Consider the following 26,947-nt stretch of genomic DNA (forward strand, 5'->3'; position numbering starts at 1 on the left):
TTTGAAAGATCATTTGCTTTTATTATTATTATTAACTGAGGGTATACTGGCAGTCCTGTTATGCCAGCGCAATGAAGTTTGCCTTGATGATGATGTGATTTAACTTTTCAAAAGCTTTTGACAAGGAGCTTCATCAAAGTTTTTTAAAATTTATTTATTTGAGAGAGAGAACAAGAGGGGAGAAGCAGAGGGAGAAGGAGAAGCAGACTCCCTGCTAAGCAGGAAGACTGACATGGGGATAGAGCATGTTATAGTATAGTAGGTGTTTGTGGCATATAATCAAGAAAAAAAAGACTAAGAAACCACTTAAATTAATTTCTCTCAGTTCTTAAAATAGGGGTGAGGGGGAAGAATGTACATGGCTAGGGGACATGTCAGGTGATGAACACTTTCACTCTCCACCATGTAGCATTAGATTGATTGTGTCTGAGCAGCAGCAGCAGTTGCCAATCTGCCCACCTGGGGAACTTGGAATGTATTCTGGGACAACTAATAGAGATGTTGTTTTTTTGAGCTACTCAAAAAGATACAGAAATATCAAGGTCATGTTAACTTCAGGAGGCTCCTTGCTTCTCTATTCTCCAGGCCTGTATTATCTAGGAGTGATTATTAGCACATTTACAAACTGAGCAGATGGAGGACAGGCAAGCACAGGGAAGGCAGAAAAGAATTAAGTTTGGTAGTGATCACATACCCTTGGTGCTTTGGATCTGATCTGACAAAATCTATGAAGAGATCAAATTAGTGGAACAAAGTGGGATCCTTCTGGGTTAATGACAAATTTCTACATAAATTCTACTCCTTCATTTAGTAACCAGTGGCACAAGGACGGGAGTCTCCCATTCCACACGGCCTCTAGTGTTTTCCATTGTGGGATCTCCTCTGGAAATGAGAAGACCCTTCACACAAGTCCAGAAACTTCATTGCTGTGGGAGGGCCTTGCCCTGTATCCTGAGATCTCTCCTCTCTGCTGGTTTCCACATCTCTACAGTGGGAGCACTGTAATTCCTCCATAATGGAAGCCTTGAGAAATTAATACCAAGATGACATTCCTTTACAGTGATTTCAACTTACAACGGAGAAAGGTCCTGAGATTTGAAATAGCTGCCTTACTTCCTGAATTTGATCTGTTTCTGTCTGGCACCTTCAGTTAAGGAAGGGACAAGATTCCAGCGTAGGTTGCTAGCATTTAGATAAGCCAAAGACTGCACTGATTATTTTCACTTGAGAAAATCTGCAGCACCCCCTCCTCCAAACCTCCTCTGTAGAAGAGTCTCGAACGTTTCTGTACTACCTTCTGTTCTCAAAGATCTCCATTCTCAAGGCCAGGCTGGGAAATTGTCAGTTGCTCTGAAAAGAGCTGCCTGATAATTAGACTAGATTGCGAAGGAAACATAGGGGCCTTTCTCTTCCGTGCTTGGCCCATACAGATTTCTGGCTTGCATGCTATCCTGACCAGGTTGGCCACCACTGGCCATACAGGCTGTGGGCTGCACACTGCCAGGGGCATCGTTAGCCCTGTCATCTGCATTTGGTAAGCAAATAAAATGACCTTTAAAAAGCTGTTGAATTTCTGTACTTCAGTGAGGAAATAAATTAATCCTACCTCCCAGAGCTTGTGAGAACCCAACTTACAAAACAAGATGGTAGTCAAAATTATGTGTACAACAGCTAATCTCTGAGGCTCCTGGGAGGAGCCACATGACACAGCTATCAACTAAAGGAGTGGATAATGAAATCTATTCCAGTTCTTTCCAGGTGCATATTAGGAGTTCAAAAAACATACTAAAGCCTGGCCCCTACCCCCTGACCAATTTAATTACGTCTTCAAGGGTGGGGCCTTGGCAACAGAATTTTATAAAGTTCTTGAAGTGATTCCACTATTCAGTGAAAGTTAAATAACACTGGTTTAGCTATGGAAGGGGATCTTTGTGATGAACTTCTAGAATGTTAAAACGTGCTAAGAAGAGATAGTTAACAGGAAGGTTTAATACTTGCCCTGAAGTGAACTATTATATTACTGATAAATTATTAAGAATTTTTTACAATTATTTTTATTAAGAACCAGTAAATCAACTTAAATGCATCAGAACAGGAGCATAATAGATCCTCAGTCTAGTTACTGAAGCACAAATGCTTTCTATTAGCAAAACATGCATAAATACACACACTCTAGATGCAACATAGGAAAATGCTGATGTATAGTAACCCTGATCAAGAATATATTGTGAATATTCAAAACTGGAATATAAAACTCCAAACCACTTCTGAAACCATCTACTCCAAACCCCTCATTCACAGAGCAAACTGAACCTTAAAACGGTTGAATTTTCCAATGTCACAAAGTTGCTTAAAAACATAATCGGATTACTTCAGCCTGATGTCCTTTCCATTCTATTGTGTGACAGTGTGTGACAGTGAAAAGTTAAAATATTTTAAGCACTTTCTCAATTCCTCTGGTTCTTCAGTACTTAACAAAAGGACAAACCAGACTTCCTCAAAGAGTCATATGCCAGGGTGCAGTCTCTGATGTTTGTTGAGAGCAGACCGGTATCTGAACGCTTTTCCACAATCATTACAGCCAAAAGGTTTCTCTCCTGAATGGATTCTCTGATGCTGAATGAGGTATGTGCTCTGGCTGAAAGTCTTCCTGCATTCATTACAGTTGTAAGGTTTCTCCCCCGTGTGAGTGTTCTGATGTTCAGTCAGATGTGTGCTCCGGCTGAAAGCTTTGTCACATTCGTTACACTTATAGGGCTTCTCTCCAGTGTGAATTCGTTGATGCTGTGTCAGATGAGAGCTCTGGCTGAAAGCCTTTTCGCATTTATTACACTGGTAGGGTTTCTCTTCTGTGTGAGTTTTTTGATGTTGAGCAAGAGATGAACAGTGCCGGAAGGCTTTGCCACACTCGGCACACTCGTAAGGCTTTGCTCCTGTGTGGATTCTCTTATGTTGTGTGAGGTGTATGTTTTGGTTGAAGGCTCTCCCACATTCATTACACTTGTAAGGTCGCTCTCCAGTGTGTATTTTCCTATGCTGAATAAGGGAGGAGCCATAACTGAAGGTTTTCCCACACTCATGACACTGATAGGGCTTCTCACCTGTATGAATTCTCTCATGTTTAGCCAGAGATGAACTCCGAATAAAGGCTTTTCCACACTCCTTACATTCATAGGCTTTCTCCTGGGTATGCGTCTTCTGATGCTGATTAAGGTTGGAGAGGTAACTGAAAGCCTTCCCACATTCACTGCACTCGAAGGGCTTTTCTCTGGTGTGGATTCTCCGATGCTGAGTAAGGGAGGAGCAGTAACTGAAGGCCTTTCCACATTCATTGCATTTGTAAGGTTTTTCTCCAGTATGAATTTTCAGATGTTGAGCAAGGGATGACCAGTAACTGAAGGATTTTCCACATTCGGCACAGTCATATGGTTTCTCCCCCGTGTGTGTTTTCTGATGTTGAGTGAGGTTTGAGTGCTGGCTGAAGGCTTTCCCACACTCGTTGCACTCATATGGTTTCTCACCCGTGTGGATCATGTGATGACGGATAAATGTTGAGGGACCATTGAAGGCCTTTCCACATTCATTACATTTATAGGTCTTCTCCCCGGTATGAATTTTCTGATGCTGAGTAAGATGTGTGCTCCTGGTAAAGGTTTTATCACATTCATCACATTTAAAAGGCTTTTCTCCTGTATGAATTTTCTGATGTTCCATAAAATGGCCTCTCTGGCTAAAGGCTTTTCCACACTCGTTGCAAGTATATGGTTTCTCACCCGTATGAATTCTCTGATGCTGAACAAGATGGGTCCTCTGACTAAAGGCTTTCCCACATTCATCACATTTATAGGGTTTTTCTCCAGTGTGAATTCTTTGATGTTGAGTAAGAGATGGACCCTCAATGAAGCCTTTCCCACACTGATCGCACTTATATGGTTTATCTCCAGTATGAATTCTTTGATGGTTTATAAGGTTCTCACTCCGACTGAAGGCTTTTTCACATTCGTTACATTTGTAGGGCTTCTCTCCAGTATGTGTTCTCTGATGGCGAATAAGAGCTGAACAGTAGCTAAAGGCTTTCCCACATTCGTTGCACTTACAAGTTTTCTCTTTTTTAACTGGATTTATATTCTGTTTGACACTTGTTTTGGTAGAGGTCTCTTCTGGAGATTTTTCTTGTGTTATAAGGTTTGAACTCACACTGATGCTTTTCTCACAGTCATTAGTTACAGGGCCTCTCTCCCAGGTAGGTATTTTATTTTCAGTTATTTTTATTTCTCTTGCCAGGGTCTGTTTGTTTGCCTGCTGCTTCTCTACAATGCTCTCATACTCCCAACTTTCTAAAAAGTTAGAACTGCAAGGATCATCCCTCTTGTGTTTTTCCACAATTGCCTCGTCAGATGGCTGCTCTTCAGAAACATCCAGCTCTGGGACTGATACGCTATTTTCTGGTCTTGTCTCACAGTCTAAAAGAAAAAGAAAATGTCTATATTCTCTAAATGCAAGGGGAACAAATAATTGCCTTTGTTAGAAGGACCTAACAAAGCTGAGAGTAAAGCTCTTAGGAAATCTTGAGGATTTTCAAGTATAGCCTATTATTTGGGGAAAAAGTTGGAAAGAGATAAGGATAATGATAAATAAAATATGAAAGTGGCAAGAGAATGTCTCACTCAGTTTATAGATGATCTCTGAGAACCAGGAAGGTAATAATAAATTAAAAACTGACCAGAGCAATGGCAGACAGCCAGGGACACTGGCAGACTAAGGCTGACAGTGTGAACAGGACTCCTTCCCAATGTGCACAAAACAGAAATCTGAGACAAAGACTTCAAGTGTGGACAACTATGGAAGACCCGGCTGACCCTGAAACAGAGGGAACAGCTACATCTCTGCCAGAAGTGCAGAAGGCATACCCAGAGCACAGACTTTACGGGAGGAAGAGAACAAGTTCAACTCTAGATGTTTCAAGAATTAGGAAGAGAACAGAGGGACTAGACTGGAGTGGTGTTTTCGGGGGTGGAAGATGCCAAAAGTAAAAGCACCCAGATGTTCAAATGTCAGATAGGAAGGACCAGCACTGACAAGGGAGCAAAAGAATAGACGAAGCAATAGGAATGTATGCAAGGAAAGAACACTCGGGGGGCGGGAGGGGGGGTTCCTGAAGGTGGGTAACAGTAGGCTAGATAAAATATACTAATGAAAGTGAGCAGTTCATCAGCACACAAACAAGACAGCAAGGCACATAACCAGGAAGTGCAGTGTTGCTCAAGACAGGAAAGATGACAACTAAAGAAGCAGGGGACTCAATGCTAGTAGATTCAGTAAAGAAAAAACCACATGGCTTTGGTTCCTTCCACTGGTGACAGGAGAGGACAGAAGATCCCAAAGAACCCTGAATCCCTTATGCTGCCAACCTCATGGCAATCAGCACCAGCATCACTGCAAGCATGCACCATGGGGGAGATGGGAAACAGCTTCCCACCCCCTCCATTCTGGCACCCTAGGTACCAGCACAATGCAAGGAGGCACAAGCAGACTCCTAACAGCAGTACTTCTCCAGCACAGACCAAATTAGTGCAGCACAGGTTTGGAGGAATGGCCATTTGTTCAGTATAAGAAATGGGTATGTTTTCACTAATAGAATGATGCCAAGATATATTGGAACAGCAGATGGCCACAAAGAATACCTCCCAGAAGTAGTTCAGAGTGAAGAACACAGAGCCCATGGGGTCTGAGGCCATTAAAGGGGGAAAGGGTGTCCAGCCCTGGAGCTGTAGTTGAAGGCAACAAACACAACAGACCATGACCAATGTTATCCACATTGTCATGTCTGAGATCAGTGGTGGGGCAAAGAATAAAGGATTGGAGCCAGTTCAGAAGGCCAGACTGAACAGCACCAATCCTACTGCTGAAAGGAATTCTCACTTTACTAATGCAAAGCTGTGGGCATCAACCACAATATTGCAACACCCCTATGGATAGGAAAATAAAGGATGCTGACAATCTGACTGCAAAAGACCAAAGTAGACCCATAAGACAGAATACATATCAGGGTGACAGGTCTGCATTCTGTGTGTATGTGTGTGTGGAGGGGGCAGGTCTCCACAATAGCCCAGAGAAGATGGCATAAGGAAGGTAAGGAGAATGATACAGACAAGGCCCACGACCAGCAAGCCACCTCAATGTAGGTACTCAGACAACTTCCAATTACCTGTACATATCTGTAAAACCATAAACTATTCTTATGGAGATTAAAAACAGCAAATCAGCAGTTAAGATTAAGTCTACTCTGAATGCTAAAGAGGGAAGGCTAAGGGCTAGCTTACCAAGACTACCATCCTGTGGTCCTATTCCAGTAATAAAAAGTAAATCAGAGAATGGAGTCAAATATTTAAGTGATTGCCTTCTGCTTACCCACCAGATCACTGGGACCTATGTTATTATCTACACAACATGAGGTGTCTAGTATTATTTTTACCTAAATAAATCTCTTTTTGGTAATGACTAAAGCATTTTGTGCAAAGTCTAGGATTTTTTAATACACAAATATTTTAAAATTGCCTTCTATTGGTTCAAGTTGGGATTTTTAAAACTTTAATTTGTAATAAAATCTGACAACTTTTTTCCAAAAGTTAAGCATGACTTAATAAAGCTCTTAATCTGTCTCAAAAAAATCACTTTTCTAAATTGTGTTCCATAAAGCCATAAATTTTTACCTTAAAATCTTAAAGGTGAAGAATGAAAAGAAGGAATCATGTTTGGGAGGGTGGGGGGAGTTAGAATGCAACCCTGCTGGAAATTCATAATGCCCAATTATATATATAAGAAATCTCTGAGTGGTCTTTCAGTAAGAAACCTGCTAAAATTTTAGATAACCCAGCACTTCCCAAATTTGAACATGGAGTGCTTTTTTTTCTCCCCATAAAAAAGAACTCCCATTCCCACCTCATTGATTCTGGAGATATATCCCTTGCCTAGTGTGACTAAGTTTGTATATTTTTTCAGGGTCAGGTCTTTAAACTCTGTGCAGTTTGGGAATTCCTGGTTTACAATAAAGTTATTCATAATTTCAAGTTGTAGGATCAGAAGCTTAAGGAATAAGTGATTTAAAAAATGAAGACTGCAGGTATGGAACTCACTTTTGTAGAGTTTGGGTGGGAAAGCAAGGAGGCATATTGGATGGTGGCCAAAAGGATGAACAGTATTGAGTAAAAGCATTTGGAAATTTAGAGTACTATTTGTTTGAAGGTACTAGCAACAGAGCCTGTAGATCCAAAACAAACAAACTGTAAGGGCTGAAAAGTGGGTGATAATTAAGAGACTAGGATAATTAGGGACTAGGAGGTGGGAAAAGATGGAATCAAGAGTCCAGGTCAAGAGGCAGCCTTTAGTAAAAAGCAGGAACGATACCTCCTCTGAAAGGAGAATCAAAAAAGAAGGTATGTGGAGACCATTAGTGTTCTGACAAAGCTCAAGAGTCCATATGGATTCTCATTTCTCTACAGGAGACACTAAAGAGAGGCAAGTACATCTATATTTCAGGCATAAAACCCTCTTATCAAGCTAATGGTTAGAGTTAATGATATTCATCCATCAGGTATCCATTACTTACCTCCAAAAGTACCTACTGGAATGCCAGGTTCAATGATCCATGGCTCCGTCCCTTGCTCTAACTGGGAAATCACATCAGGTTTGGAAACTTGGAGTCCTGTTCACAGGAGAAAAAAAGGTTCCTGACTACAGTAAGAGGAAAGTGCTACATGGGATAAATCTGATGGCAGTGAACAGCACATAAAGGCTTGATGTGACAAATTCCCAAACATGGTATAAATTGGGAACCAATATGGGCTTCGAAAAATTACTAGTTTGTACTTCTACTTGCTAGGAGAGTAGAAACCTTTTCAAAACCTTTCAAAATTTAGGAATCTTAGGTTCCTTAACTTCATCAAAGGCAAAAACTCACATAAGCACAAGAGACCCCTCCTCCTGCACACCCGGATGTTCACTCAGAAATCATCCTTACCTATGGAGACCAGGTGGGTATAATTTTCTAGTGTCACATCCCTGAACAAATCTCTCTGGAAGGGATCCAGCTGTTTCCATTCTTCCTGGGTAAAGTCCACGATCACATCCTTGAAGGTCACTGATTCCTGAAATAGCGAACATATTTCTCCTCAGCCATAAAGCATTTACCTAGGAAAGGGGTAGAGTTTGCAATACTGATGGAAGTAAGGCAAAAGAACAATGGGGCTAGGTGAATGACTTTGATGTTTCCTCTTTGAAATCAACATCAAAATAGTGCCTCATTCACTGCGTTACTGTGAGAAATTGATAAGAAATGTTCAACATGAAATACTTATTTAAGGTCTGGCATAAAACTAGTGCTAAGTCAATGTTGGCTACATAGTTCATCACCATCATCACCATCTCTGTGATCTAAAATACACAGAGTATTAATACTACCTATTAACATCAATAAAAGCTTTTACTACCCACAGTGTTTAAGAATAACCAAAAATGTTTTTGAAAGAATCTGGGGGAGGAGACTTGCCCTACTGCATTTCAAAATATACCAAGAGGGAAATTAAAGGGGAGTGGCCTAGTATGGAATAAAACTTGATGAAACAGACCCATGGTTATAAGAACTGAACAGGATTAAGCGACTTTCAAATTAGTTAAAAAGAGCTAAATTAGCCACTAAGTAGTATCAGAACAAATGATTGTCTATTTGAGAAAAAAATTAAGGTGAATTTCTTACTTCGTGGCACACAAAAATGTCTGTTGGAGTAGAATCTTAAAGGAAAAGCAAAAATAGAACAAGAACTAGGGTTTATAATACGCTTGAAATGAAAATCCGAACACAAAGAGACTGAAAGATATAACCACATAAAAATGTAAAACTTCTAAAATAAACTATAAACAAAAGACAATATCATGAATTCCAATAAATAGAAAAAAGATGAACCCACAACAATAACGACAACAAAGCCAACAACGCAAAGAGCAAATTCACCCAGGACAGTGTTCTATAAGCCCTCTATAAAAAATGAGATACAACCAGACAGCAGGTTGGCTAATGCTGCTAAGTGTACATGGGCAGTGAGGTAGAGCAGCCCTGGACCCAGTAAAACTTTAAAAGCACCTATCACTCAATCCAGTTTTATTGCTTATAGGCATTTATTCTCCAGAAGCACTCAGAATGCAAAGACACATGCACAAGTACCCTTGCAACACTGTGGAGGGATAAAAAGCAAACTTAAATGTTCATTAATAGGACAGTGGTTAAAGAATTTATGGAATATCCATACTGAAGCCCTTGATAAGGACATTATTTTTTAAAGATTTTTTAAAAAAAATTATTCATGAGACATAGAGAGAATGGGAGAGAGAGGGGGGCAGAGGGAGAAGCAGGCTCCATGCAGGGAGTCCGATGCGGGACTCGATCCCGACACTCTGGGATCACACCCTGGGCCAAAGGCAGGCGCTCAAAAGCTGAGCCACCCAGGCGTCCCAATAGGGACATTTTTAAAATGAAGTATCTCTAGATGCACTGATTAAGAAATGCATGGGATATTAAGAACAATATATATGGCATGATCTTGTTTTTATTTTTATGACTAGGAAGGCTTATATATAAACAGGAAAAAAACCTGAAAAAAGACATTACCAACATTATCAGTGGGCCTGTGTGGTGGGACTTGGAAGCACTACAGGGGATGTCCTACCTTTGCTTTGTTCTGTATTTGAAACTGGGTGAGTTAGTTTTGTTTTAAAATTGGTAAATCAGGGGCACTGGGATGGCTCAGTCAGTTAAGGGTCTGCCTTCTGCTCAGGTCATGATCTTAGCGTCCTGATATCGAGTCTCACGTTGAGCTCCCTGCTCATCAAGGAACCTGCTTCTTCCTTTCCCTCTGCTCATGCTCTATCTCAAAATGAATAAATAATATCTTTAAGAATAAATAAAAATAAAATTGATCAATCAACACATGAGACTTCTGTTTCTGACGAGAACAGAGCAAGTAGACTAGCTCTGCCAGTGTCAACAACTACCCAACTGAACAATCTATCTGGAACAAATGCGTTTATATTTGAACAGCAGGCAGGACAGACGATCACGAGCTTCACAACACCCTCAGCAACCTGCCTGGAGGCACCCCAGGCTGGAGGGGAAGGAGGCAGAGCCCCTAAAGAATGGTGGTTTTACTAAGCTCAAGACACAAAAGCGACTGCTGAAGAATATGGATGCAGGGAATCTGCAAGAAGATACTGCAGAGTGGGGAGCTATACAAGGAGGAAGTTCAAAAACTGGTGCCAATACTATGGTCTCCACAGACAAGATGAAGTCAGCAGTATGACAGAGGGATGAAGAGACATGCACGCTCAGCTCCCACAGACGGTGCCAATACATTTCAGAAGGAAGGCAAGTTTACCTGTCAGGAAAGAGCAAAAAGCAGCAGGTCTGATTTGTACGACCTTTACTAATCTAACAGGGAGAACCCGATCCATGTTTCTGAGCCTTAAGCTCTGATAGCTAATGTTACATCGTCACTGACTGATGGCATGACCGCGTGCCTGGAGGGGGATGTCCCAGACTGTCAGCACTGTTGAAAGTGCAGATGAAGGCATCATGCACATACAGTGCCTGCTCTGGGATCTGCACCACAGCTGCTCAACGGCACGTATGTGCCGAGGGGGGTCAGTGCCTTTTTAAAAAAAAAAAAGATTTTATTTATTTATTCATGAGAGACACAGAGATAGAGGCAGAGACACAGGTAAAGGGAGAAGCAGGCTACCTCCTGGGAGCCCAATGCAGGACTTGATCCCAGGACCCCAGGATTACGACCTGACCCAAAGGCAGATGCTCAATGACTGAGCCACCCAGGCACCCAGACCAGCTCCCTCCCTCCAGGAACTCTGGCCTCCAAGACTCAAGTGGCTTCCCCAGGTAGACATTTCTCATATCTCTGTGGATCACAGCTAGAAACAAAGTGTCTTTGTGCGACCATCATGGAGGGAGGACTCCGAAGCCTGCACCTGATTTCTCTAGATTCCACTCGTGAACACCTTTTTCTTCTGGATCCTGTTGTGTATCCTATGTTGTAATCATCTTTAGCCCTAAGTCATGCCACTGACTTGGGGACTCATTCTAGCAAATCACTGACTTACAAGGGTGATCATGGGGCTCCCTGAAAAACAGTCCCAGAGTAAGGCTGGGCTAGATCAGCCCTAATAAAGCTTGTGATTCAAAAACAAACCTCAGAAGGATCAGGCTGTGGTCAGGATGAGAGTAATAAGACTGGATTCACATTCCTGCATGAAATAACAAAAAAACTCTAGGCAAAACATAGGAAAACAGTTTCCAAGCAAATGATCTCATACAACAAAGAACAGCGATCCCGAAGAAGTAGTAAACCAAAGAGGTGAGTCACAATTGCTCCAGCTTACTGCCCTGAGTTTCCAGACAGGAATGCAGAGGCGGAGCACTCAGGGGCTGCCCCAGGGCTCCCCAAGCTGAGAGTCTGGGGAAGCCAAAGGGACTGGAGGTCACAGGACAGAGTACTACAGGTGAGAGTCACATAGGAAAGAAGCAAGGAAGACTTGGCAGAGCACCATCAGTGGGTGGTTGTGAGAGACCACCCAAGGCTGGGGAAGAATCACCCAAAAGGATTCAAGAGAGTAGTACTGGTGCTCAAAAAGGGCTGGAAGTAGAGTCTCCTTTCCCATTGGTCAAACTGGCAAGTTGCACAGTTCATTAGACACTGGGTAAAATACTGCGCGAGGCTGTGTCTCAACAGTGGGACCAAGCAGCCGGAGACCACACGTTGCTCTGCTTCACCTAATAAATCTTAGAAGCCAGATCTGAAAAGAAACACACTGTTTCAAATAACTCAACTGCATCCCAGAGTAAGGCTCAAGAATATTTTATAGAAACACAAAAGTACACAGAACCCAATAAGGTAAAATTTACAGTGTCTGCCATTCAATCAAAGATGATCAGGTCTGCAGAGAAGCAGGAAAATACAACTTGTAATGAGGAAAAAATTAATCTGTTAAAGCCAACCCAGAACTAACACAAATGCTAAGACTAACAGACGACAGCAGTAAAAATTATGAATGTATTTTGTATGTTCAAAATGTTAAGAGACATTTAAGGTTTCTTAAAAAACCTAAATGGAATGTTTAGAGCTAAAAATGAGAACGTTCAGAGATGAAAAGCACACTGAATAGTATTCACGGCAGATCAGGCATCGAAGAAGGAAAAATTCATAAATTCAAAGACAACAAAAATAGAAAATATCAAAAGTGAAACAGGAAAACAGAACTTATAAACAGAGATGGCATCAGAGAGCTATGGGCAACTTCAAGTGGCCAATATGTGTGCAACTGGAGTCCCTGCAAACAAAAAAAAAGAGAGAGAGGGGAATAGAAAAAATTGAAGAAATAAAGCATAGCTCTTTAGTTTCTAAACCTGATGAGAAGTATAAACCCACGGATCTAAGACACTCAATGAACTGCAATCCTATGAGACACAAAGAAATCTACACCAAGGCACATCCTAATCAAGTAGCACAAACCCAGTGAAAGAGAAAAATCTTACAAGCATACAGAGCAACGAAGACACATGAATGTAAAGGAACAAGGACGAAAAAGGGTAGATGCCTTTTTGTTGGAAGCAGTGCCTTTTTTCTTTTTTTTTAAAAGATTTATTTATCCATGAGAGAGAAAGAGAAAGAGGCAGAGACACAGGCAGAGGGAGAAGCAGGCTCTGCTTCTGGGTCTCCAGGATCACGCCCTGGGCTGAAGGCAGCACTAAACCGCTGAGTCACCTGGGCTGCCTTGCTGGAAGCAATGCAAACAAGAAGAAAATGGAGAAACAACTTTATATACTGAAAACTGTCAAACTAGAACTGAAACAGAGGAAAAATAAAGACTTCTTCAGGCATAAAAACTTGAAGGGATTCACGACCAGTGGACTGCACTATGGGAAATTGTAAAGAAGCCCTTCACACAGGAGAACATATGATGCCAGATGAGAAAAAGGATCTACAACCAACATTTCTCAACCTTATCATTACTGCTATTTTGGACCAATCATTCTTTTAAATCACTGCAGGGGCAGCATCATAGGCATCACCCCACTGGATGCCAGTAGCACTTCCCACCAAGTTGTAACAACCAAATCTCCTAACATTTCCAAATGTCTCAAGGGTCAAAATCACCCCTAAGTGTCGATCACTGATATACATCATAAAGATTAAAAACACCATGGGATGCCTGGGTGGCTCAGCAATTGAATGTCTGCCTTTGGCTCATGGGATCGAGTCCCACATCGGGCCTCCTGAATGGAGCCTGCTTCTCCCTCTTCGTATGTCTCTGCCTCTCTCTCTCTGTGTATCTCATGAATAAATAAATAAAATCTTTAAAAAAGAAAAGATTAAAAACACCAGAAATCTAAGTGTGTGAATAAATATATATAATTTCTTATTATTTATTATATTTCTTTAAAAGATAATTGCTTAAAAATATCAAGTATCGTGGGGTTTGCAGCACAAGTACTAGTAAAGTATGTGACAACAATTGCATTAAAAACTGGGAAGAGGGCAGCCCTGGTGGCTTAGCGGTTTAGCGCCCCCTTCAGCCCAGGGTGTGATCCTGGAGACCTGGGATCAAGTCCCATGTCAGACTGCCAGCATGGAGCCTGCTTCTGTCTCTCTCTCTCTCTGTATCTCAAATAAATAAAAAATATTAAAAAAAAAAAAAAAAACCTGGGAAGAGAGGGGCGCCTGGGTGGTGCCTGGGTCAGTTAAACATGTCTTTGGCTCAGGTCATAATCCCATGATCCTGCAATCGAGCCCCATGTCAGGCTCCCTGCTCAGTGGGGAGTCTGCTTCTCCCTCTCCCTCTGTGCTCTCTCTCTCTCAAATAAATAAAATCTTAAAAAAAAAAAAAAAAAACCCGGAGGAGAGAAATGAAAGTGCACTACCATGAGGTTCTTCCAGTCTTTACGAACAGGATTATCACTTGAAAGTAAAAGGCGATAAATATGTATACCTTAAGCAACAAAAAAAAATAACAAAGGGTTATGGCTAATAAGCTAATGAAGAAAATAAACTGGAATCCTAAGCAACATTCAGTTTCCAAAAGAAGGTAAGAATGGAGGAAAAAGGGAATGAAGGCAATACAAAAAGAAAAAGCTAGATGATACTTAATCACATCAATAATCATATTACACATAAATATCACATTGAATGTAAAATCATATTAATAAATGGTCTGAATACCCCAATTAAAAGGCAGATTGCCAGACTGCACTGAAATAAGGAAAACCCAATGAACTCCATATCACCTACAAAAAAATATAAAGACACAAATTAAAAGCCAAAGGATGAAAAAAAGATATGCCATGCTGACACTAATCAAATATCAAAGTAAGCTTCAAAGCAAACAATAAAAAGTTCATTTTTCAATGATAAATAAGGTCACTTGGTTAAAAAGACATAACAATCCCACATGTTTATGCACCTAGTTGCAGCTTCCAAAGACATGAAGGAAAAACTGATAAAATTGCAAGGAGAAATACACAAATCCACATAATAAATTTCAATATCCCCATCACATTTGACAAAACAAGTCAATAGAAAATAAGGATATAAAGCATCTGAACAACACTCAACCAGCTTGACTGAACAGATACCTGTGGTAGATGGAGTAGTGGCCCTCCCAAGACATCCACATACCAATCCTTCAAACCTATGAAATTATTATCTAAAACAAGAGACACTGCAGATGTGATCATGTTGAGGACTTGAAGATGGGATAATGATCCCAGATTACAGGGGCGGGCCCAATGTAATCAAGAGTCCTTGTAAGAGGGAAGCAAGAAGGTCAGAGAGCAGATGTGAAGATAGGAGAAGAGTCACAGAGAGATTTACAGATGCCACTAATGGCTGTGAAGGTGGAGGAATGGGACACAACAAGTCCAAGAATACAGAAGCTGGAAAAAGTAAGGGAACAGATTCTGCCCTACAGACTTCAGAGGAATGCAGTCCTGCCAACTCATTTGGACTTCTGACCTCTGTAACTGGAAGACAGTAAGTGTGTTGTTTTAAGTCGTGATGCTTCTAAAAGGAAACTAATGCATTCTTAGAATACTCTACCCAACAATAACAAAATATACATTCAAGTCCTCACTGCTCATTTACCAAAGTAGACCAAATAAGGGCAAAAGAAGTCTCAAATTAAGTAAGATTCAAGTCATACAAAGTATGTTCTCTAATTGCATATATTCACTATGGTGATGGCTTCCTGAATACAAAGGTGTGTCAATACTTACCAAGTTATACACTTCAAATATACGTAGCTTATTCTCACATTATACCTCAATAAAAACAAAGTGATACCAGAAGTACTTGAGCTGAAAGTGGGAAGAACTGGGATCATTTCCTTGATAAGATGACTACACTGTGGGGCAGGAAGTAGGGAAAAAGTCTAAGAAGGAGTCTGATGAAGGGAGGCCTTGAGGTGAATCATTCCTGCTGGAACAATGGTTATTTTTTTTTTTTCCAATGGTTACTTTTTTTGCCTAAATTCTCAGTTACTGGTTCTTCCTAAAACAAGATCCTGTCCCTTTCTTCCTCAAAAACCATTAATGGTTCAGAAATGGCCTACAGAATAAAGCCTTCAACTTCTCATCTAGACAACTGAGGCCTGCCATATTTTAACTTATTTAATTAATCATTTGTTTACCATCTGCCAAAATAAACCAATCTTTCTAATTCCCATGTAACACCTGTTAATTCTAGTGACACTTTGCTCAGTCTTCCCCATAGCTAGAATCCAACCCATCTCTCCCACATTACTTGTCTAAATATCCAAATGTCCCATATCCTGGGAGAGGTAGTGCATATCCCATTCCCCTTGAAACTCTCCTGACCCTTCCACACTACACATTTGTGCATTCTTTATCTTTCACAGTACTCATTTAATTTTTATACTTATCTGTTCTGGTTTTTAGCAGTCAATTAGTCTATTCAAGTAAAGGATTAAGTTTTGCACTCCCTTTGCTCTATCACTGTTGGAGCATGACAAGACACCAAGCAAGAGGGTAAGTGGTGAACATGTATTAGTGATGCTGGAGAGACAGAGATGCAAAGACGGTCACTGAGCAGTTGGGAGCCCAGAATGAATTCCCAACATTGGTTTTTATAAATGAACATATGCCACAGCAAAAAATTCGCAATCCATTGTGCAGACTAAGATGGCATTTCAGGAATTCCAACTTACTTGAAAACTGGTTGATGCAAGTAAAGTGTGTCCCGCTTGGAGGAGGGCAGGCTCCGGAGAGGAAGGGTCTGGAGGAGAAGAAGAAACACAATGAATCCTGTCCATAGTAGCTGTTCCCAGCAATCTGTTAAGTTCAGATTCTCTTTCCATGTGAAAATAGTATGAACTATGCCATTTCCTTACTTCTCTGAATGCAAAAAAATAAGCAGGATCATTGAGGACTAGGGCCCCAGTACACCTCATCAGTAGGCTTGGGAAGTAAAGCATGACTGTGACATTCACAGTTCTGTCCCCTAGATATGTACAGTATCCCTCAACTCAATATGTTCCATATTAAGTCAGGCAAAGTATTTCCACAGCTTTCTCTGCTACATACAACATCTGAATAAATAATACAATTACTTCCCAAAAGTCTTCACAGGTCCTTTGAAACTCTAAATATAAAAATTTGTATTAGTAGAAATTAAATATCATGATAGCATATATTACTTATACTACCTACCCACCAGAAAAATTAAATTGACATGGTCAGTACTAACTGCTGCCAACCACGTAGAGCAACTGGAACTTTTGTGCATTGCTGTGGGGTGTAAATTTATCAAACCCATAGGAAAACTGTTTTTGCAGTTATATACTAATGTTAAACATATGCTTGTTCTGAATTCAGCACTTGTGTGCATACAACCACATACAACCACAGAAGTGAAGGCTCATGACCACCTAAAGTCTTGTAAAAGACTGTTTATAGCAGATTCATTCATAAGATCCCCAAATTGAAAATAGCCCAAATGTCCTTCAACAGGTGAATGGATAAATAAACCACAATATTTTCATACAACAGAAAAGAATGAGCTATTGATATACCTAATAACATGGATGCACCTCATAATGCTGAGTAAAACAAGCCAAACATAAAAGAATACATAACTATATAATTCCATTTACATAAAAAAAACAGACCAAACTGACCTATGGTAATAGTAGTTAGAACAGTGGTTACCTCGGGAGGGATAATAACTGGACAGGACCATAAGAGAAAGTTCTGGGGCATCAGAAACATCCTACATTTTACTGTAGGTGGTGATTCCACTGGTATATAATATATAAAAATTAATCAACATAGAGTTGTGCACTTAATATATGTAACTTATACGTCAATAAACAAAAACAAACTTTGCTTTTGGGAAGGTCTATTCAAAGTAATGGTTAACAGGAAAGCCCAATTCTCAGAAAGCAGAGGAAGCAATAAAAGAAGCTATTTATTATTCTCAAATTTGATCAGTAAGGGAAAACTGATTTGTAATAAAGACCTTGAGGAAAAAAATGAAGATGTGATTTTAGAATTTTTAACAGCAAAGGATTTGTTGTGCATATACAGATATGTAACCAAGACTTTAGGAAAATAGAATCAAGAAAAATGTCTCGGGTAAAGATGCTTCTGACCTCAAGTAACAGAAACCAACAGAACCAACAACAGTGAGACCTGCAGAAACCAACCATGCTGGTTATGGTGAACGGCAATAATAAACGCTCAGTAAATGTTACAAGTGTTATGATTATAAAGGCAGAGACATATATGAAAAGTAATCCTAACTATACAATTGTGAAAAAATCCCAAGAAGAAAAAAAAAGCAAGGACTCAAAATCATTCTGGCTGATTTACATTTATAAAAGATACAACAGGCAAAGAATTGAATAATGGTATCAACGTGGCAGATTAAGAGTGTAAAAGGACCTTCCTTGTAAAAGAACATGGATTTAGACCATCCCTGTGGTGAGGGTATCTCTGTGGAAGTCCAGGAGTCCAGGAGAGAAGTTTTGGCATATGGTGGAAGCAAATAATAATAATCTAGGACTGAATGCACTGATGATGTAAGAGTTTCACTTTGTGTCACAGCCCCCATCCCCACAGTGTAAAGCTCATAGCCAAGAGAAACCTTCCAGGCCCATTATTTCTCCCAGAGAGTAAAAGTGAGAGTTGGGCACTCAGCTTCCCTAGTTGTGTGGGATGCCACCAAAAAGACCCACTTCCTTCTCATCCCTCCAGAACACTGAAGTGTCCAAGGGACTGGGGGGCAGGGAGCAGCTGGGGAACAGCAGTCTATACTCTTGGAGGGCACAAAGGACCACAGAACGTACTAGCCACTTAATGGACTCCATTAGGAAGCCTGCCAAAGAGCCACTAGGGATGCTCCCCCGCACATTCCCCCAACTAGCCTATGGGCACCCCAATGGTCTACATGCCTCACCTGCACACCCTTCCTGTGGCTGGCTCCCTGTGTAAATCCCTGATGACAGCGAGAGCAAGTCAGGCTCTTGCCAGCCTGACTCTGCAGGTCTGGGCAGAAAGCACTAAACCCTAAGCATTCGTACCACCAAGGGAGAGCAAATGGGAGTCTGCCGCCACCTAGCCTCGCTCTGCAGGACTGAGAGGAGGTATGCAATTTTAAGAAATCCTCCCCACAAGGGAAGAAAAAGTGTGGGGCAGACATATCCACAGAAGGTCTGAGAACACCTGAGCATCCATAACAGGGCTGACAGAAGGTACTTTTCTTCTGAAGCCAGTAACTAAAGACAGGAGGAGGAAGTAACTGCTTCTTCAAATGCAAAGACATAACCCCAGACTTCAAGAAACATGAAAGATCAAGAACACATGACATTACCATAGAAACACAGTAATTTTCCTGTAACTAACCCTAAAGAAAAGGAGATTTATGACTTACACAATAAAAACATTCAAAATAGTCATTTTAAAGATGCTCAGTGAGCTATAAGAAAACACAGAAAAACATGTAAATGAAATTAGGAAAACAATATACAAAACTGGAAGTTTAACAGATAGATAGAAATCATAAACAAAAAGCAAAATGACAAATTCTAGAGCCAAAGAACATAATGAAATGAAAAATGCAATGGAAGACATCTACTGCCAACTGGACCACGCAGAGGAAAGAACCTGGGGGACAGAACACAGGTCACTGGAAATTATCCAGTCACAGGAGAATACAGAAGAAAAGGAGTAAAAAAACCCGATGTAGGATACCATTAAAAGATACAACCCAGCCATTACTGGAGTCCCAGAAGAATAATGGGGAAAAAGGGACAGAATGCTTACCTAAAGAAATAGTAGCTAAGAATATCCCAAGTCGTGGCAGAAACTAGGACCTCCAAGTTCATGAAGCTCAGAGGTCTCCAAATAATTTCCACTGAAAAACATCTTCTCTAAAGCACATTATGATGAAACTATCTATGATCAAAGACAAAATTATAAAAGCAGGAAGAGAAAAAAGTGCTAAAAGAGAAAAACTACCAACCAAGAATACATTACCCAGCAAAGTTGTGCTTCAGAAATGGAGAAAGACAAAAAACCTAAAGGAGTTTGTCACCATTTGTTTACAAGAAATACTGAAAGACATCTTTCAAGTTAAAATGAAAGGATGCTAATTAGTATCACGAAAACAGGATATTATAAAACACACTGGTAAAAATAAGTGATAGTCAAATTCAGTAACACCCTAATACTGTAACATGGTTGTGTGTTCAACACCAATTTTTATGTGATGGTTAAAGGACAAGAATATTAAAACTATAGCTACAATAATGTATTAATAGATACAAAATATAGAAAGATGTGAATTGTGACACCAAAGACATAAAATGGGAGGAGCAGTAAAAAGGTAGAGGGTTTTTTGGTATGCAATTGAAGTTAGTTATCAACTTGAAACAGACTGTTTTATCTAGCTGTTTTACATAAGCTCCAGGATAACCACAAAGCAAAACCTAGAGTATACACGCAAAAGATAAAGAAAAGGAAATCAGAGCATACCTCTCTGGAAAATTATTAATTCACATAGGAAGACAGCAAAAGAGGAAGAAAGGAACCAGGGAAGTATAAAACAGCCAGAAAGTAACTAATAAGGCATTAGTGGGTCCTTAGTTACTAATAATTAGACACAAATGGATGAATTTCTCTAATCAAAAGGAACAGAATGGCTGAATGGATAAAGAAAATCAGACCCACCTATATGCAGCCTTAGAAGAGACTCACTTCAGTTTTAAGAGCTCACTAGACTCAAAGTAGATGGATGGAAAAAGATATTCCATCCAAATGGAAATTCCTGGGAAACTACAATAGATGTAAAGTCACAAACTGAAAAGAGACAAAGGGGCCATTATGCAATGATAAAGGAGTTAATTCATATATCCAGAGAATATAATAATTATAAATACATATGTACCTAACATCAAAGCTCCTAAATCTGTTAAGCATATACTAACAGATTTCAAAGGAAAAACAGACAACAATGTAGAATAATAGTAGAAAACTTCTGGGCAGCCCAGGTGGCACAGCGGTTCGGTGCCGCCTTTAGCCTGGGGCGTGATCCTAGAGACCCGGGATCGAGTCCCACACCGGGGTCCCTGCATGGAGCCTGCTTCTCCCTCTGCCTGTGTCTCTGCCTCTCTCTCTCTCTCTCTCTCTGGGTCTCTCATGGGTAAATGAAATCTTTAAAAAAAAAAACAGGAGACTTTAGTATCCCACTTTCAGCAATGAATAGATCATCCACAGAAAATTAACAAGGAAACCTTGGACTTGCACCTACTTTAGATCAAATGGATCTAAAACATATAATACAGAACAGAATACACATTCTTCTCAAGGACACAAGAGCTTTCTCCAGGATAGATCACAAAACTAGCCTTAGCAAATTTAAAACTAAAATCATATCCACCATTTCAACAAAAATAGTATAAAACTGGAAAAATTCAAAAATAGTGGACACTAAATAACACACTCCTGAACAACCAAAAGGGCCAAAGAATAAATCAAAAGATATCCTGAAACAAATGAAAATGGAAACAAAATACCAAACATATGGGATGTAGCAAAAGCAGCTCTGAGAGGGAATTATATAGTGCTTAATGTCTACATTAAAAAAAAGAAAGATCTCAAATAAATAACCTGGCTTTACACCTAGAAAAGGAACAACTAAGGCCCAAGTTAGCAGAAGAAAGGAAATAAAGATCAGAGCAGAGATAAATGAAATAAAGATCAGAAAAATAACAGAAAAGATCAATGAAACTAAGAGTTGGTTTTTTGAAAAGGCAAACAACACTGAAAAACTTTTAGCTAAAGAAAAAAAGGAGAAAAAGTTTAAATAAATAAAATCAGAAATGAACAAGGAGACATTACAACTCATACTATAGAAATACAAAAAGGATCAGAAGAAACCACTGTCCCAACAATGTGGATAACCTATAAAACTTAAATTCTTAGAAACATACAACCTAATAAAACTGAATCATGAAGAAACAGAAAATTTGAACAGACCAATATGGAGTAAGGAGACTAAACCAGTGATTAAACACCTCCCAACAAAGACAAGCTACGTATGAAACTGTTTCACTGGTGAATCTGTCTAATATTGCTAGAAAAATTAATGCCAATACTTTTCAAATTCAGCCTAACAGCATATATAACAAACCTAACCTACAGCTAATATCATAGTCAATGGTGAAAGGCTCAGAGTTCCCTCTAAGATAATCGACAAGAGGAGGTAGCCCACTCTCACCTTTTCTATTCTATTTAGCATAATACTAGAAGTCCTAACTGGAATGATTAGGCAACAAAAAGAAATAAAAGCCATCCACACTAGAAAGAAAGAAATAAAATGATCTGTTTGGAGATGACACACAGAGAAAAATCTTAAAGACTCATCACATTGGACAACTTAAACTTACACAATGTTAGGAGTCAAGTATATCTCAGTATAGCTGGAAAAATTTTTTTCTTAGCAACATTTTGTAGCTTTTAGTGTACAGATCTTACACATACTAATTATATTCCTGTTTCATATTTTTGGTGCTATTATAAACAGAACTGTTATTTTTTTGGAACTTACAATTGTTTACTGATAATGTAATGAAAGACAGTTCATTTTTTAAATTAAACTTTTTGTTTTGAGGTAATTTTAGATACACATGAAGTTGTTAGAGATTCTCTGCACTCTTAAAAAATCAAGGACTAATATAAGGTAGAGCTCAAACCTACATAAATAAGTGATGTTAAAACTTTTAATGATATTAAATTCAAAAAGAAACTGTGATAATAGGTTAAACCAAACTTCGCTGCATACCCATACTTAAAGAATGTAAAAGCAATGACAATGCAGAGAAAAGTCTAGTGATATATCACACAGCTCTGTCCTAACTCTGACCTGTTCAAGGACATGAAGGAAGAAATAGAAGGAATATTCATTAACGATGCCAGTGACATCAAGTTGGAGAGTTAAAACACTGATTTTTTAAAAATTTTTATTTATTTATGATAGTCACACAGAGAGAGAGAGAGACGCAGAGACATAGGCAGAGGGAGAAGCAGGCTCTATGCACCGGAAGCCCGACGTGGGATTCGATCCCGGGTCTCCAGGATCGCACCCTGGGCCAAAAGGCAGGCGCTAAACCGCTGCACCACCCAGGGATCCCTAAAACACTGAATTAATGAAGATTCATAATTATTCTGACAGGTTGGAAAATGGCCAAAAACCTGAACAATCATATATGTGAAGTCCTGATATTAAAGATAAAAAACAATGATCTCGCACAAGGATGGCATAAATCTAGTTCACTACAGTTTATGTAAAAAAAGATCTAGGGCTTACCACGTAATATTGATGATTTTTTTCAAAGCAAATATAAACTGATTCTAAACAGCAGAAGTATAAACCAAACTCAAAGAAGTACTTTTAGGTACTAAAGGTCTACGGAATTTATCACAAAAACATCTAAAGAACTATGTTTAATTGCAGGCAATGCATTTTAAGAAGCAATGCTCTCGGGCAGGAGAGTCTTGGGAAAAGAGGTCCAGACATATCATATGAAGACCCATCAAAGGAACTGAGGCTGTTTTGCTTAGAAAAGAAAAGAATTTGTGAGTAGGTGTTTTAACAGCTGAATTCACATTCTGCAGGGCAGTAATGTCTCTTGCTTTTGGAGACTAAGAACTAATATTCAACATAGAAGTTACAGGGATAGGCACTTCTGCCTAACATAAGGAACTTAAAAAGGGGGGGGGGGGGGAAGAGCCACCAAGGGAATAGTGTGCACCCAAAACGGAGAGTTTAATGCCACACTCCATCAGGATGCATAGGCTTAGCAAACGGCCATCTGCCAGGGATACTATCCTTCTTGTATTGAAGGGACGATTACCAAGATTTTTTCTGACCACAAGATTATTTTCATATCTAAGAAATAAAAGTCATGTGAAAGAGGATCACAGACAACCTGAATCATCGCTCCTTTTCATTTCCCAATCCCGATGCCAGGGGTAATGAACTCTTCCTGCAAGTCTCTCCATGTAAACCTAAGTAAGGATCTCGCACCATTATGCAATCCAGTTTTTCTCTAACCTTGAGATAAGGCTCCCTCTTTCCACCTCTACCAGCTGTCAAGTATTTGATCTTCTTTTGCCCCCATCGCCCCGCTCTTCCATCCTCGGGTCCCCACTACCTTCCATCTCAGGAGCTCATTCCGTTCCTCCGGAGCCTGGACACGAGGGTTTCCCGAGCAGCGTCCTTCCAGCAGGGGCCTCGGTCTGGGGTTCAGCCGTCCAGCAAAGAGCAGGAGCCCTTCCACACGCTCAGGCTGGCGGCCCTGAAAGACACACGGGGTCAGCAGCCTGCGTCACAATCGCACTTCAGAGTTTTGCACTGTGGCTCAGAGAGCCTTGGAAAAGAGAAGTGCCCGCCGAGAGCCAGTGCACAGGCACTCCCGCTGGACAAAAAGAGAGTGGGGCACGAGGACGCAGGTTCAGCTCCAGATGCAGAGGAACCCTCGGTGCCCCCCCACCCTCACCCCCTACCCAACGCTGGCGGGAGCGCGCCCAGGCCCGGCCCGTTACCTCCGTGCACACTGGCGGGCTCCCGCCCCGGCTGGGAGGAGGACACACCTGTTGCGGGGAGGAAAGGCTGGAAGGTGGACAGACAGGGCGGGGCCGGGTGCAGATCCTTCCTCTTAGACCGGAACAAAAGAACAAAGCCTTCCAAGGGATCAGGGCGGAACCGCCCCGCATTGAAAAAAGAGAGGGGCTCTCCCTCCGAGGACTCCCCGGCGCCCTCCCGCAGAGGCCGCGACCAGCCCGGCGACGAGGGTGACGTCACGCGGCCGCGAGGCTGACGGTTGCCATGGTGATACCTGGGCTTCCCTCCCTCTAGGGCGATCCGCGCACTCGGATCCCGCGTCCGGAAGCACTGGGACAATCACCAGACGTAGAGAAGGGAGCCGAGGAGGTTACACTTCCCCAGCGCCAACCTCTTTTCACGCCTACTGCCGCTTCAACAGCCACTTCCGGTCGCGCGGAGAGAACCCCGCCCCCGCTCGTGGGCAGCGTTCGGCCGTGCCGGGCAGACACGCAGAACTACGATTCCCAGAGGGCATCACGACGCTGAACCCCATTTCCCAGAGGCCTCAGCCAACGTGTAAGTTTTCCCATTGGGCAGGTCTCCCCGCCAATCACGGGCTTATAAACGCCTCCAGTGGCAGCAGGGGAACCGCGGGCACTTTCAAGTTTGTGTGACCGAGCAGATTGCGAGCAATCCGTGCATACACTTGTAGATAGTCTTAGAGCACACACAAGCACTCCACGATGTATTATTTGCCTTTATTCCTCTTCCTGCAACCTAGGGAGTGCTCTGCTGCTTCGTCATCTTAAAAATTCTGCTCGTGACCTGTAATGTGACTTTCAGGGCTCTCAGACCGGTCCCAGAGGCCTGTGTTTTCTAAATGCTGGAGGAACCTGGGAGGTGTGGTGTCGGCGTTTTGCTCCGGGCACTGCGTGGTTTCGTCCTCCGTCAGCCGGTCGAGTGGAGCCCGACGCCGGGTCGCCAGCGTGTCCCTGGCACAGGAGGACCCCGTGGAAGTGGGGAGGGTTTCTGTGTGTGGTTCCCCAGGCACTTCCGAGCTGTGGACCCCAGCTCTGGGGTGAGGGCCAAGGTCAAGTTAGTCCGTCTGCTGGCCTGGCCAACGGGAACACTGAACTTGGAAATCCTAACACGGAGTAAATGGAAAACATCCACACAGGGAAAGGAACTATCAACTGGAAGCCTCCAAGAGCAGATGTCAGGAAGGAGCTGAGGTCAAGAACAAGCTCTCAGTAGATGGTAAAAAGACATTGCTTGAGTGAAACAGGATAGAAAGATGTGGAAACCAGCTGGAAAAACAAAAAACAAAACACGAGAAAGACATTCTAGATGATAAAAGACAAAAATATATACCAAGCATATTTAAAATGAAGCAACATAAAGTCATACTGGAGAAGAACTGGATCAACTCTATGAGAATTGAGTCCATTATGTGTAGTAGAATATTCTTCTCAAGCTCTTCCATGACTCAGAAGGAAATGATAAATGAAGTAGAAGAAAAGAAAGTGAGAGGGCCATACAAAATCAACTATGATTTAACACTTTCTATATACCAGGCACTGTTCTAGGTGCTTTTCGCCCTTTAATTCCTAAAACACCCAGTGAAGTTATTTCGGCATTATTATTCCTACTTTACAACAAAGGACTTGCCCAAGATCTCATAGCCAATATATGGGGAAGCTGGGACTTGAATTTAGTAATCTGATCCCAAAGTCTCACTAGACTCCCAAGTAAAGATGAACAATTTCCTGAGTTTAAGAATACATCTCTCATTCATTGCTGTCAGGAGGACTCTGGGAGACAGTTTGAAGTTTCTCATAAAACTAAACATACTCTTATGATCTAGCAATCTTACTCCTTGGTATTTGAACAACTCAATATATTTACACAAAGCCAGCACACCCATGTACTGAACACTCCAATTTGAGAACCACAATCATCACCAGGATCCCAGAAACTCCTCCCAAGGGTAATTATTATTCTGATTTCTAACAGGATAAGTTAGTTTCACCTGTTTTTGAACTTTCAAAAAATAGAATGCACTACAGTCTGTATTCCTTTGTGCCTGGCTTTTCCTATTCAATACTGTGTGAGATTTCATCCATGTGATTGTGTATTCTTGTAATTCCTTCTACTCTGTGTTGTGAAATTACATCATATGAGAAAAAAAAAAAAAACTCAGTTTGTCCTTTCAACATTAAATGGACATTTGAGTTGTTTCCAAAGGTTTTGTTTCCTGCCACTTGCCATGGATTCTCATCCTTTACCTAGATCCACTCCTCCATAAAAAAAAATTTTTCTGTCAGTAAAACAGTTGTCCGTATCTTGCTCATTGGTACCCTAAAACAGTCAGTTGATTAATAATTTTAGTTCAAAGAGTGCATCACTCTTTGCTGTTTTGAGGCGTGTTTTTTTTGTTGTTGTTTTGTTTTGTTTTTGTTTTTAATCTATCACAGAAGGTCCGGGATATTTCTTCGGTGTCTAACCTTAATGAAAGCTGGGGTTCCAAATGACTTAAGCAAAAATAAAAACAGCCCTACATGCTTGATAAAAAGTGTACGCCAAATAAAAAGTAAGTGACATGTATAAATTATGGATGATAACTAGTTCCCGTCCGTCCCTTCAGGGCTGGCTGTCCCATCAATGCACACAATGCCTGTCTCTCCCCTTCTCATCTCTTCCTCCTCTGCGTTCGGGCGACGTGATTTCTCCATTTGCGGTCGTTCTCTTCTTTCCTTAGATTAGCACAC

The 26,947-nt window shown here is 40.9% G+C and overlaps 3 protein-coding genes across 6 annotated transcripts in view; 2 read left to right on the forward strand and 1 right to left on the reverse strand.

The window, feature by feature from the left end:
- Window positions 1-1,563, forward strand: part of ZNF391 (zinc finger protein 391) — a 39,705-nt gene extending 38,142 nt beyond the window's left edge. For both annotated transcript variants that reach the window (XR_007408346.1, XM_035710627.2), the window contains one exon: window positions 812-1,563. Coding sequence is in view for 1 of the 2 variants with exons in the window: in XM_035710627.2 (XP_035566520.1) it covers window positions 812-1,005 (194 nt within the window). In the remaining variant the exon portion in view is untranslated. The remainder of the gene's footprint in view (window positions 1-811) is intronic.
- Window positions 1-24,611, reverse strand: ZNF184 (zinc finger protein 184). Of its 3 annotated transcripts, none has more exons than XM_025470803.3 (6): window positions 24,472-24,611; window positions 23,788-23,931; window positions 16,282-16,349; window positions 8,021-8,147; window positions 7,610-7,705; window positions 1-4,463 (listed from the first exon to the last, which is right to left on the reverse strand). In XM_025470803.3, the coding sequence occupies exons 2-6, from the start codon at window positions 23,792-23,794 to the stop codon at window positions 2,506-2,508; spliced, it is 2,256 nt and encodes a 751-aa protein (XP_025326588.1). In that variant the 5' UTR covers window positions 23,795-23,931; window positions 24,472-24,611; the 3' UTR covers window positions 1-2,505. The 3 variants fall into 3 exon arrangements, with proteins under 3 accessions (XP_025326588.1, XP_025326587.1, XP_025326589.1); XM_025470802.3 differs by lacking the exon at window positions 24,472-24,611 and adding an exon at window positions 24,227-24,366; XM_025470804.3 differs by lacking the exon at window positions 24,472-24,611 and adding an exon at window positions 24,179-24,366.
- LOC118353400 (uncharacterized) lies at window positions 24,098-26,432 on the forward strand. The gene is made up of 3 exons (XM_035710549.2): window positions 24,098-24,169; window positions 24,359-24,755; window positions 25,023-26,432. Exons 1-3 carry the CDS (start codon window positions 24,098-24,100, stop codon window positions 25,259-25,261), a joined length of 708 nt encoding a protein of 235 aa, XP_035566442.2. The 3' UTR covers window positions 25,262-26,432.
- The last annotated feature ends 515 nt before the right edge of the window (window positions 26,433-26,947 follow it).

Source organism: Canis lupus, chromosome 35 (assembly GCF_003254725.2).
Source record: "Canis lupus dingo isolate Sandy chromosome 35, ASM325472v2, whole genome shotgun sequence".
Lineage (NCBI taxonomy): Eukaryota > Metazoa > Chordata > Mammalia > Carnivora > Canidae > Canis > Canis lupus.

What these genes read in the sequence shown, in the direction of transcription:
- ZNF184 (XM_025470803.3), bottom strand. An exon ending in TACCCACCTGGTCTCCATAG is followed by an intron (nt 7,706 to 8,020) that starts GTAAGGATGATT and finishes TCCTGTGAACAG; the next exon opens with GACTCCAAGTTTCCAAACCT. An exon ending in TCCAGTAGGTACTTTTGGAG is followed by an intron (nt 4,464 to 7,609) that starts GTAAGTAATGGA and finishes TTTTTCTTTTAG; the next exon opens with ACTGTGAGACAAGACCAGAA.
- LOC118353400 (XM_035710549.2), top strand. Translation starts at nt 24,098, where the DNA reads ATGCAGAGGAACCCTCGGTGCCCCCCCACCCTCACCCCCTACCCAACG. An exon ending in CGGGAGCGCGCCCAGGCCCG is followed by an intron (nt 24,170 to 24,358) that starts GCCCGTTACCTC and finishes CATTGAAAAAAG; the next exon opens with AGAGGGGCTCTCCCTCCGAG. An exon ending in CCAGAGGCCTCAGCCAACGT is followed by an intron (nt 24,756 to 25,022) that starts GTAAGTTTTCCC and finishes TGTGACTTTCAG; the next exon opens with GGCTCTCAGACCGGTCCCAG.